Source organism: Stegodyphus dumicola, chromosome 4 (assembly GCF_044657685.1).
Source record: "Stegodyphus dumicola isolate Sdum_Otavi_A_Nest chromosome 4, ASM4465768v1".
Classification (NCBI taxonomy): Eukaryota; Metazoa; Arthropoda; class Arachnida; order Araneae; family Eresidae; genus Stegodyphus; species Stegodyphus dumicola.
Window position 1 is genome coordinate 44,466,569 of NC_140771.1, and position 13,078 is coordinate 44,479,646.

Below are 13,078 nucleotides of genomic sequence, written 5' to 3' on the forward strand. Positions count from 1 at the left end.
ACTGAAAATTTCCATATGCAGATAATAAATCTTGTAATATATTTTCATTTAAAACTAAAAATTATAGCATGAAACATTGTCAAACAAAACGTTTCAACAAAAATTTACTCTCCAGATTATTATGTAAGTTAACTAATGCTTTCTTGAACAAATTATTTTATTATAAAGAATATTTTGATGGTATTTAATTTCCAAAAAGCAAGGCTTTTAAAGTAGAGAAAATATAATATGTTAGGAAAAAAATTGATAATATTTCAATATTATAAGATGAAGATTTTAAAAATACAAGTATCCAAAAATAAACGCGAGCCACTATATATGCTCACACTTTTCAGTTTTGGAAGTTGAAACTTTATTGTAGATATACTTTTTACATGGATTGTGCATTTATAATACTCTACAGGATAAAAAAAAAATAGAAGATCTCGATGTCAACAACTGAAGTGGATGCACTGAAAATTACTAAATGAATTACTGATGTATTTATTATGGATCAATATGTATATATAAATACCTATAGAAAAAAATGGAAAAGATATCTGTCAGGTAGGGTTAGAGGACAACTTCATTTTTCAAAAGAACATTGATCCAAAATACATGGCTCTGAATATGAAGTTCTCATATGTAGGTCAGTCAGAAAGTTAGTTGCACCCCTTTGTAAAAACTTTCTTTCAAAGGCTATTTTGATGAAACTATTTGACAACACTTCAGACATTAAGCTGTATCTTGTGGCATAGCGGCTTTTATCAGGCAATTTTAGTTTGTCTGATAATCAGTCGTAAGCATGTCTGGACAGCTGCAAGTGACGTCCAAACTGGAAATGCGTGCAGTGACTTGCTTTTTTGTAGGTGAAAATGTGTAACAGCTGTGAAACTTATCGGCAGTTGTATGAAGTTTAAGGTGAAAATGCAATGTAGCGACAAGCTATTGCAAAGTGGTGCTACATGTTTAAGAACGGACGTATAGATATTGATGACCCTGAACGTGATGGAAAACCGTCAACTGCCACAAATTCTGAAATGTCTGCTCCTGTGAATGAATGCATTCTTGCAAAGAGGCACATAACAATAGCTGAAATCTAATGAACTGGATATTTCTCATGGAAGTGTGCGTAAAATTACTGCCAATCAGCTTCAGTTTCATAAAGTTTGTTCTTGATGGGTGTTTCGTTTACTGACGGAGGAACATAAAGGTAAGCATTTTGAAATTGCATTGAAATATCTGCAATATTAGCAAAAGGAAGGAAATGAGTTTTTGGACAAAATTGTGACTGGAGATGAGTCATGGATTCACTACTTTTCTCCTGAAACGAAATGCAGCTCAAGTGGAAACATTCCACTCAAATTTCTATTTATTTTCTGTCTGAAATCTAAAGTTTGGTACTTGCAAGATATATTTGTTGGTTACATTTTAAAATTCAAACGTACTGACAGCTGAATGTTGAATTCCTCCTCTGACATTCCTTTGAAACAGTTTTAGTATGTTTTACATAATTAACTAATTGATTTAAATTTAAAATAAACAAATTATGAAAAAATTCTAAGTTTTAGAGAAACCTTTCCAAGTGGGACAAAATTTGAGAATAAATAATGAATACCAAATTTCTTTCTCTTATTTATTTTTTTTTTGGCATATAAATAAAAAAAATATTTATATGCAAATACTTATAAACTATTTCTTACTAAAGCTTGATATTTGATGGTATTAGATTCCGATAAAATTTGTAGCCTTGGAGAGAAATTACTAGACATCATCTTCATCACAGATTATAGATTGCAATTGGTCAGTCAAGTTCTTTTCTTATTAATTTGTGAAACTGATCAACTGTAAAAAAAAAAAGCTATTCATGAGTAAATGTATTCTCAAACAAAATGATTATTCTTAGTGTAAAAGTTCTTAACTGAGGTTATTTATTTTTTGAGAAGTACCAATAAAATTTAATGAAATCTGTGTCTTGAAATCTTTGAATAACAATGTCACATAGTTAATTAACTAGCTACATTTATAGATTTTTTACATGCAACCATGCACATGACAAATATTCAGTTTCCAACATCCCCTTTTTCATGTATGTTCTTTTTGCTGTATTGCAAATTCCATTGGCTTTTATAACAAAATTATGATTATATTTTTTCTTTTAAGCACAATTTGAAAATCCATGCTTGTGGGATTTTACTGTGATAGGAGAAACAGAGGTAAATTACTTCAGGAATACAGTATTTTGCTGCGGATGTGCTAAAGGAGTAATGTTTCAAATCTTATCATGTATATATGCAGTATGTAATTGTTTACAAGAAAAGTAATTGTTCTTTTTCTTCTGTAAAATTCACCAACCAGTGCCAAGGTGTTGTGATAATTTGTAAGTAATGAATATTTTTTTTGAAGCATTAAGAATTGCAAAAGCATAGAGTCATGAAATTGGACCTTCTTCTGACAGGTGATTTCTTTTTCCAAGCCATTATGAATTGAAATGCTAGACTGTACAAATTGAAACTAGCTTTGTTTACATTATCAGTATTAGGTGTGAAATGTCTGATTGGAAGCAAAGCATACAAATGCATTTTTTATCACTGTAAATCTAATTTTTGTCTGGTATCAAAGTGATTTGCTTTAAAAAAATCTTTAAAATGTAGTTTATTTTTTAAATGTATACTTGAAAAATAAACATTATAAAAGTTGGAAAGTAATTGCTTTTTTATGTTATGTCAATTTTGATTTTAAAAATGTTCCACAAGATTGTTAATCTTTTATAGAGCATAATAAACTTAACATGAAAACAACTTTAATTATACTGAATTTGAGTATTTGGTGTGTATAATTTTGTTAATCTTTTTGTTTTACATATATATATATATTTTATATATATTTTGGTTAATTTTTAATTTTGTAGTTGAAAGATGTCAAGCAATAAGCATAAAAAAGGTGACAGAATTCAAGCCCGGTGGTCAGGAAGTAACACTTATTATGATGCTAAAATTTTAGATGTTTTTTCAAAAACATACAAAGTACAGTTTGATGATGGATCAATATCATCCGTTAAGTTCTCTGATATAAAGGTAAAGTAACTCAGGTCTTAATGTTTAATTTTGTAGTATAATTAAGTAATTTTAAAAACTATATCATGGATATTGTTATGTGTATCACTGTTTTAAAAAATCAAGGTTTTATTTTAAAAGTATAAAATGTTATTTATGGCATTAAGTGTAGATTTATTTATGGCATTAAGATGATTAAAATGCTTTTTTTTTCTAGGCTTTGATAAAATTTTAGAAGTTTCATTAAAAGAGAAAACTGCTTTTCATGTGCTAATTTTTATTTATTCACAAATATTTCATAATTTTATATAACAATGTTATATGTTATTGAAAAGTTTCAGTATGCTTTTTCCTCTTGCCAGGTAAACTTTGCTGAAGCTTTGTTGAGGAAGGGGAGAGAAAATGCTCTGCTGAGCCCTTTTCATTCTTTAAATAATACTTAATTGATCTTTATGGAGCACACATAAAAGTGCAAATTTTGCAATGCTTGGTGAAGAATTCCTGACAGAGTTAATACTGTATACGCTCGTGTAATGTCCGCACCCCAACTTTACAGATAAAATTTATGTAAAGGAAAAAAATGTGACCCCGCATAATGTCCACACTCTCAAAACTAAAAAATTTCTTACTTTAAAATATACCTTTTTTAACACCACCTTTTCCCCTTTAGTCAATCACATTAGTTAATAAGTATCTTTAAAGAAAGAATGAATTTGTTTTGTCTTTGGTTGGCGCCAGGATAGAAAGCAGAGACTTTCCTTGAATTCTGGTGCAGCTATTGTTCAGTCATAGCATCGGCGCCAGCAATCCACTCGGCAGACACAATAACAAATTAAGGCAGTCCAAACAGGTTTTCACTACACTGGCTTCCAGGAAATACTGTTTTGTAATGAAATTACTTTTCCCTCCTTCCTCTTTGGAGCATTTGCATATTTCAAGCTTTCTCTTTTCATTCATAGTATCATTTGGAATTCGGGGTCATTAGCAAGTAGCATGCTTGAAATGGGAAAATACAGCGGCTTCTTAAATTGAAAGTCATAGAAGTTGCTCAGGAAAATGGAAAAAGAGCAGCAGCAAAAGTATATAAGGTGGACGAAAAAGTGTGTGCGCAATTAGAGGAAACAGTGTAATCAACTGCCAGCAATGAACAAAACAAGACGTGCGCTTCGTAGTTCAAAATATAAGTTTCCAAATTTAGAAAAAAAAAAAAAAAACTAGTTGCATATGTTCGTGATATACGTGCTCAAGGGTACGCAGTAATATGGGAAATGTGCCAAATAAGAGCGCTTGCTGCAGCACGAGAAGACATTCCTACATCGCAATTCAAGGCGAGTGAAGGCGCTTGCGACGAATGATGAAACAAAATGGATTTTCATACAGTGCGTCTGAACAGATTTTTTAAAAAAAATAATGTATGCAAGACATTAAAAGAACCAACATTTGTTTAATTTGTGCCTTTATATTATGCTCCTTTGCAAACTAATACGAGTCGTAACCAGGGCTGTGGAGTCGGTAGGGAAGATGACCGACTCTGATTTTTGAAATTTTAATGACTCCGATTTCGACCCCTCCTTCATATATATGTAAGCATATAAAAATGGGTGGAGCTTATTTTTTTAATATAAAAGAAGTAGTAGGTGCTACAGATAAAAATTGATGCATAGCAAATTTTTTATATTAATTAGCATTTATTATGAAATAGAAAAACTGGCATTAGTAATTTCTAAGAAAAAGTAAAACTTCGGCAAGATCTTCTTTTTTAGAAGACTATAGATCTGATTTGATAAACTTCAGAATTGAGAAGAGTCTTTCCACACTGACTTGAGTAGGAAGAAGAGCTGTTACTGTTACAGCTACTTTCTTTAACTTTTCAAGATAAATTTTTGTAAGTTCTAAAAGAGGTGTCTTGCAAGAGCAATCGTATTTATCTATTTCTTCAAAGGCCGTGTATAAATCTTGTTTGTATTTTTTCATTTTTATACCTAAAGGCTCTATTTTCATTCGCTTTGTCTTAGCCTTTTCAGTATTCAAATATTTCTCAAAATCTAATTCATCAGTGGAAGAAGATGATAGAGACTCAGTTGCAATATTTGCAATTTGACTGTCCTGATTTGAATACTCCAGTTGTTCTGAGACTAATTTCATTCTTAATGAAAGTTCATAGATGGCTTTCTTTGCCTTTTTAATGTGTTTGTCGTCCAACAAAATTCGGTATTTTGGATCTAGATATATTGAACCCAGTGCGATCCTATTGTGTAGCAAACTAGTTTCTCTTTTCTTCATTGAAGAAATGATTCCTTCTGCAATAAGCCCTCCATTTCAGAAAGAACAAACATCACATTCTTTTCACATTCTAGTAAATTCTTCAGATTGTTGCTTTTTGGTCGCTATATACGGTATAGAAAGAAGAGTTTCCAATTCCGCAAGATCATTCCACAGTCTTTCTGTTAGTGAAAGAGTAAGGTTATCTACATCTTCTAACATTCTCATCACCTGTTAATTCTTGAGATTGTAGCTTTTTTGTGGCTATATACAGTGTTGAAAGAAGGATTTCCAATTCTGCAAGATCATTCCACAGTCTTTCTGTTAGTGAAATATTATTGTTATCTACATCTTCTAAAAATGTTCTTAATTCTAACAAACTTTTTATCATCAAATATGTACTTTCTTATCACGCTGCTTAATCAATAATTGCTCCTTTCCCTGCTCACTTCCTAAGAATGGCATCAATTTTGGGAGTTCTTGCTGCTATTGCTGCTTACCTAAATTTGCCAGCGAGATTTGTAAAACTTGCGAGAAAAAAGTTCTTAATTTTAACAACCTCTTTATTATCAAATATGTACTTCCTTATCACATTGCTTGATCAATAATTCTCCTTTTCCTGCTTGCTTCCTAAGAAAGGCATCAATTTTGGGAGTTCTTGCTGCTATTGCTGCTTACCTAAATTTAAGAGTGAGATTTGTAGCTAAATGAATCAGTTTAATCACTAATGTCAAATATCACATCCATCCTCCTCCCTTATATTTATTTATTAATATGTCAATAAAATAGAAAATAGCTATTTATTAATGTATATAGTCCATAAATAAAAATAACTCAAGTTGTCATTAATTTTTTCAATGCATTAAAATTTCATTTCAAATTGTCCCACAAAAACTGAAGTTGGAGTCGACCTGTTTGTAGAGATTCCAGCCCCGACTCCTTTTACCCCAAAATCTGCCCGACTCCGATTCCGACTTCGCAGCCCTGGTTCTAACTTTAGCAACTTTTCATCGTAAGAGGGCGCTGTTGCACCAATAGAGAATATTCTATGTGTTATGCTGCATAACAGTTGTAGCACTGTTGCTGTATTAATGTGACGTATCTTGATGTTTTTTTTTATTAAACTATAAAAAGACAATTTTATAGTTTAATAAAAAAAATTTTATTTCAAATTAGCAATTGAAGCAATTGCTAAAATTTGTTTGAATCAAAACAGGATTAATTTGTTTATAAACCACCATTGTCAAGTAGTCTTTAACATTCAAATCAAGTACTACAGTCGCCTTTAGAAATCAAAACACTAACCAAACTTTTATTTTTCATTTTTATAAATGAATTTTTTTGTATCAAAGTTTCTTATATTGGAAATTGATTATTTATATGTTGTCTCTTGATATATCATATATAAATAAATGTATTAACTGCAGTCTTGCAATACTATAATATTTTAAATTATTTTCATACACTGAAAACTTTCATATTTAATTATTTCGCACCTTTACACTATTGACTATATTTATGCCATCATTTTTCTTCGCTGAAGTATTGCTAGATAATATTTTTGAATTACATGATAATATTAATTCACAAATAGCAAAACACAAATGATTAAAAATTGGGGGAAAAAAGGCCATTTAAAATAACTGAATATCTACCATAATCATTGTATTTAGTTATATAAGGTTTGAGCCTAATAATTTTAACTTTATTAAAAAGATCCAAATATGTGTATGAACAGCAAATTGTGTAAAAAATATTAAGACGACCTGACAACAATTTAGCAACCTTAAATATGACATGCTGACAATTTAAGAATGTTATAACCATAATTATGGTTAAAAATACAGTTCTAACCTTAATTATGTTTTGATGATATATAGTGTGCAAAAGTATTCTAATGTTCAGATAGAAATTATTACACTGAAACCAACTTAGAATGTTTTTGAAATTGATATATAATTCTACGGTTAATCTTTGGATTATGGTAACTTGGCGAAAATTTGGCGACCAACTCTGCTACAGCAACCCTCTATTTTTTTTTTTTTTTTCGCCGTCATTTTGTCTTCATGAAGTAAAGACATGTTTCTTTTCTTTTTATTTACTCAACACTTTTTCCAACAATCTACTAGCCGAATTACACTTATGCTAGAAATTTTATGGAACAAAACTGCTTAATCATGACAAATATTAACTGCAAAATTGTGAAAAAGTGCAGAATCGCAAACTCCTTGCCGCGTTTTTCAGAAATGCACATACACAGTAACCATGTACACGTCGACTTATTTTTACTTAAAAAAACATCGCAGAATTGCACAAAAATGGCATTGCGCATACTCTTGACTTTATCCATCTACACTGCTATTTTCTCATAAATTACAAAAATTTGCACGAAAATGCAGGAAAATTTTGTGAATCTTTAAACTCGGTAAAAAGCACATATATGAAATTACCTGATCGCGAAAAAGTATATACCCTTTCCAAGGATGAACATTTCCACGTATGAAATAAATAAAATATCCAAAAACTTTTACCTCTAAATTATCTATTATAAACGTCGCCAACAAATTTATAACGCAAACATTAAAAATGGTTGCAAATACTTAAGTGTCAAATATTTAAATTATTTCCATGCGCGTTTACTTCCACTGAAACGTATACCAAATTGATACAAACATATAATTCACAAACTATCATTTAATTAAAATATAATTAAATTAAAAAACACTACTTAAAATGTAAATAAGCACATACATTAAATTAATAAAAATTAGCTTACAATCCTAATTACTTTAAACTAAATCATTGCTAATAACAATTTTCCAATAATACCATATTAATTTATTTACTCTTACATTTAGAACAATGCATTAAAATAATATCCTCAAATAATTAAAAATACTAACTTACCTAATCTTCTTCAGAATCTTGATTACGTGGCAAATAAACTTTTCTTATTTCCTCCGCTAAATAAAAAGCAATCGTATGTGCGCCTGTTTCAGGATCTTTAAAATCATACTTATGGTTCACAGCAAGATGTTTAAAACTTTCATCCTCCAAACAGACATATGACTTCCAGCAATCAGATATTATTATTGTACCAGGTAGAATATACTGCTTAATAAAACTTAATAAGCAATCTTTACTTCTATCTCGCACAACCTTAAAAAGACACTTATTACTACCCCTTTCAATCCCACTAAATACCCATTTCGAGTTCACTTTAGATAGGGCCATGGGATCCAAAAATTAACCAACACTGTTTCACACAACACAGAATGAAGCTAAATACAACATTTCCAGATTTCCCCCCTTTTCCGATTAAAGAACTGTAATTCGTCCATTAATGTCACATGACATATCTCATGATCTCTCATTTCCCTCACACAAAATAATGCGTAATCGGAACTGAGTACTTCTCACATTATTCCCAAAGTCCTAGGTAGTAACCTTTATCCCCTACCAAAATGTCGCCAAACTACCTGTTACCATATTCCAAAGATTAGCCAATTCTACTACTACAAACAGCCAAGGGTTCAATATCCACACTTAGTCAATACTTATCTGTAACTCAAAATAGAAATATAAAATTAAAACTAAATAATCAGCTGAAGCTGCATAGAGCTAATTAATGCAAGCTGCCTCTTAACCCTACCACTGAAGTAGACAAACTGGCATTTAATATGCACGGCCATAAACTAGCTAACTTAAATATCGGAGAAACATGTTTTCTCTGAAGTAGCTCAGACACTTGCTTAACTGTTTTGCATGGAAGTCACCCAAAACGCCCAACCATTCAGACATCGGCAGGTCGCCTAAACACCTGAATCATTTTCTACCTAGTGTTTTCCCCATCACATTAGTGCATTGCTCATTGCTGTCGGGAGTTGAGACATGCCAATCATTCTTTTGAAGCGACTAAATGTAGTTCCGTTATTGTAATGCACTTTCTTTTTCTTTTGTGTACTGTCAGTGTTTAGCCATTGATTAAGTTGCAAATTCTGTCCTGGGGAAACTATGCACAGTGGTGAAAGCGTCCAAGACAGAAGTTTTTGCTTAGCTAAATTATTGTTAATTAAGGTACAATTACACACTGAACAAGTATTAATTTAGAAGTCGAACAACAAAAATCAAATTTATAATTTCAAATTTTCACAGGACTAGTTTCAATGGTTTTACCGAACCATCATTTTGCACTTTTACAGTTGAAGATGATGGTTTTGTAAAACCATCAAAACTAGTCTTGTGAAAATTTGAAAACATATTGCTGATTTTTGTTGTTTGACTTTTAAATTAATAGGAGGTTGTTAGCACTATAGCATTCTACTAGTCATGGGTGAAAGAAACCCATTCCAAGAGAAATTCTTACACACAGGCATTTTCGATGTTTGAGGAAAACAGATTTAGTCCTCTCTCAATGTGAAAGAGTTACATGGTATCTTTGTATCCTACTTTGCATAATGAGTGAAATAACATTCTGGCAGGAAATGAGGAAAGATAGAAAAGGTAAATAACTGAACAAAATCTGATTATTTAGTTTAAAACTAAATAAGTACTTATAAAGTAATTGAGTTTTTTTTTTTTTTTTTTTTTTTTTTTTTTTTACTTTTAAAACTTCTATAAGAAATGCTGCAGTACAATACAAATTATTATGAACATAATAGAATTCCCATCATCTGATATATATTGAATTGAATGATATGTCCAAATATGCTGAACCTAATATCATGAGACCAACAAAGATTGGTAATTTAAGTAATGTAATTAGTAGATTGGTAATTAAGTTATAAGGTATTTCTCCCACTTCCCTAGCGTGCCTTCGTGGTGTAACGGTAGCACGCTGGGCCGATATTCTAGAGGTCCGTGGTTCGATTCCTGGGGAAGGCGGTTGCATATTTTTCATCTTTTCTGCTTCCAATTAACCTAATGACTCTACAAGTGGCGCCCGAACTAAAAGGGTTGTGGATGATGATTCTCCGCACCCAGGATTTGGTGACTAGGTCCCCTAAAACCCTAATCGCCCTTTAAAAAGGGAAGTATATAAGGTATTTCTCCCACTTCCCTTGCATGCCTTCGTGGTGTAACAGTAGTACGCTGGGTTGGTATTCCAGAGGTCCGTGGTTCGATTCCCGGCGAAGGCGGTTGCATATTTTTCTTCTGTTCTGCTTCCAATTAACCTAATGACTCTACAAAGTAAACAAAAACAGCATTTAATTACTGTTTATTGTGACTGATGTAGTTACTGCATATTGAAATCAATTTTTAGGCCCATAACAATAAGTATGTATAAGTGTATTAGAAAAAAAATTAAGATCTTTATAATATGTAGATGCTGTATAAAAGGATATTAGAAGAAATATTAATACATCTAAATCAAATTCAACTAGTTGTGACAAAAGTAGTGTATGTCATGGAGTAATAATAGTATTGCTAGCATTTCCCAAAATTGTGACACACTTAAAACAATATGGATAATGTAACAAAGCAGACTGTGAAAATATTAATAATTTATTCTGTGAATTATTTTCATGGTATATTACATATATGGAATACAAGCTTAACCATCAAGTAAATTTTAAACATGGTATATTGCATATATGGAATACAGTGTAGTCAAAGATCAAGTAAATTTTAAACTTGGTATATTGCATGTATGGAATACAGGTTAATCAAAGATTAAGTAAATTTTGAACTGCATTGTATAATTATGTTGTTATTTGCCAGTGGTATATATATATATATATATATTCTTTCAAAAATTTAATTTTTTCTCTTTTTAATGATAAGGAACTGCCACCCAGTAAAGAATCTACTGTCAAAAGAGCAACACGGAGTAGAAGTCGATCAGGTGGTAGAGCTGCAAGGACACAGTCCCGTTCTCCCTCTAGACGAACTCCTGAACGAAAAGCAAAGGAAACAGCAAAAGTTGTTGCATTAAAAGTAGAAAAAAAGACACCATCGAAGGCTGAGAAGAAAAAGACAGACGACACATCAACTTACAACAGTATAAAGAAAGATGAAACAGATAGTGCTGTTAAGAGCTCATTAAAGCGAGAGAAGATTGGATCAGCCAATGAGGAGAGCAAAGAAAGTTTCTCAAAAAGTATAACAAACAGTTTTATGTTTAAGGAAGCTCATGTTGTTGTGTCAGATCTGGGTTCTGCTCATTACAGGGCATCACGTCTTGCTGCTCTGCGAGCATTAGAAGTATTTATACATAATTTATTATTTATGACTCAAAATTTGAGTTTTATTATTTTTTAGAAATGTCTTAATGTGTTTCATTTGGTCTTCTAGACTACCAAGCCTGTTTCTGGTTCAAATACTGAGACTGCAAAAAAAAATGCAGTGCCTACAAGTGAAGCAAAGTATTCTGATGATGAAGAAGAAGAGGAGGAGGAGGAAGTTACTCCAAAACCAAAAACTCGAAGAAGTTTGCAGATAGTATATTTCTTTGGCACAGTTCTAAGAATTATTTTGATGCCAACATCTCTTTTATTTTTAATTTTTTCTTGTACAAAGGTGAGTCAAATTTATTAAGTTATGCATTGTTTGTGAAATTAAATCATTTTACCATTTATTTGATTAATTTTTTGTTCTTAGAATTCTCCTGTATCTAACGCTTCAGTAAAATAAATTGATCTTCATAAGATATATGATTGCCAATTTTTTATGAAATTTGGAAATTCCATAGAAATGAAAAAACTTGTATTTAACAATGTTTGTCCAAATGCCTTAAACATAAGCATTATGAAATATGGCTGAGCCACTAAGGCATTTGGAAGGAAAATGATCCAGCTGCAAAGTGGCAGAGGCATTTTAGAATTGTAATCAAGAGAATAACATCTATCTTATAACTTTTTTATGATTTTAAGTCCAAAATTTGTCAGCTGGTGCTATTCCATATATGAAGTAATGTCTTCTTAAAATCAACATAAAAACACAGTGAAACACTTGAATGATGTTTGCTGTTGCGTATATTGTCCATAATAATTTCACACAGGGTTTTGTACTGTCCCTGAAAATCCGTAGGTTTGTTTGGGGGAATAGTTTTTGATTTTTAAAAATCATTAATTTTGGCTAAAATATGCAAGCAGTCTTTGATTTTGATCATCTTATATTTCCACCTCTTTCCCTTGATTGAATTATGACCCATTATGACTCTGAATTATCAGTTTGTATGAATATAGAATTTGAACCAAGCAGTTTGTAGTGAAACTATTGCAAACTGGCATTATAAATAAAAAGGAACAGTCAGCTGCTCTATCCTATGAGGGAAATTTTGGTTTCTGGATTAATTGTTTGCCCAGCCTAATTGTTATTGATAAGAATATTTTGGACTTAGACCTTGATCTTATGTCCATGCTTTGACTTACTGTAATGAAAACATGACCATCAAGAAATTCTTAACTTCAGACTTTGTGTTCGGCAAGTCACACTTTCTACAGTTATCAATGAATCTGGAAATTCTTCAAGGATATGGGGGGGGAAAGATTAATAGGGCACTTGAAGAAAAGGAAGTGTTCTGAAAAAATCTACTTCTACTTCAAGATTTAGACTATAAACCCATATAGTCTAAATCTTGGAAAGGGATACTTTTATATTAAGCCATATTACTCTGCACTTTTTTTGTATTAGCGTATTTCCATATTACCAAGCCACACGATTTTGTTTCTTTAAGGTAATTGTTATCACTAGTTAGGATTTAATTCTGCTATTCAAGCATTGTATTTGTCAAGCATTTTGCATAGTTAAAATCTTAGTTCCTGTAAAAGTAACTGCCA

At 31.3% G+C, this 13,078-nt stretch overlaps 1 protein-coding gene across 3 annotated transcripts in view; it reads left to right on the forward strand.

Annotated features, from left to right (window-relative positions):
- The window catches only part of LBR (lamin B receptor), an 85,227-nt gene that overhangs the window by 12,112 nt on the left and 60,037 nt on the right, over window positions 1–13,078 (forward strand). For all 3 annotated transcript variants that reach the window (XM_085814781.1, XM_085814782.1, XM_085814783.1), the window contains exons 2-4: window positions 2,891–3,056; window positions 11,082–11,501; window positions 11,592–11,816. In XM_085814781.1, coding sequence (XP_085670907.1) covers window positions 2,898–3,056; window positions 11,082–11,501; window positions 11,592–11,816 — 804 coding nt within the window. In that variant the 5' untranslated portion in view covers window positions 2,891–2,897. The remainder of the gene's footprint in view (window positions 1–2,890; window positions 3,057–11,081; window positions 11,502–11,591; window positions 11,817–13,078) is intronic.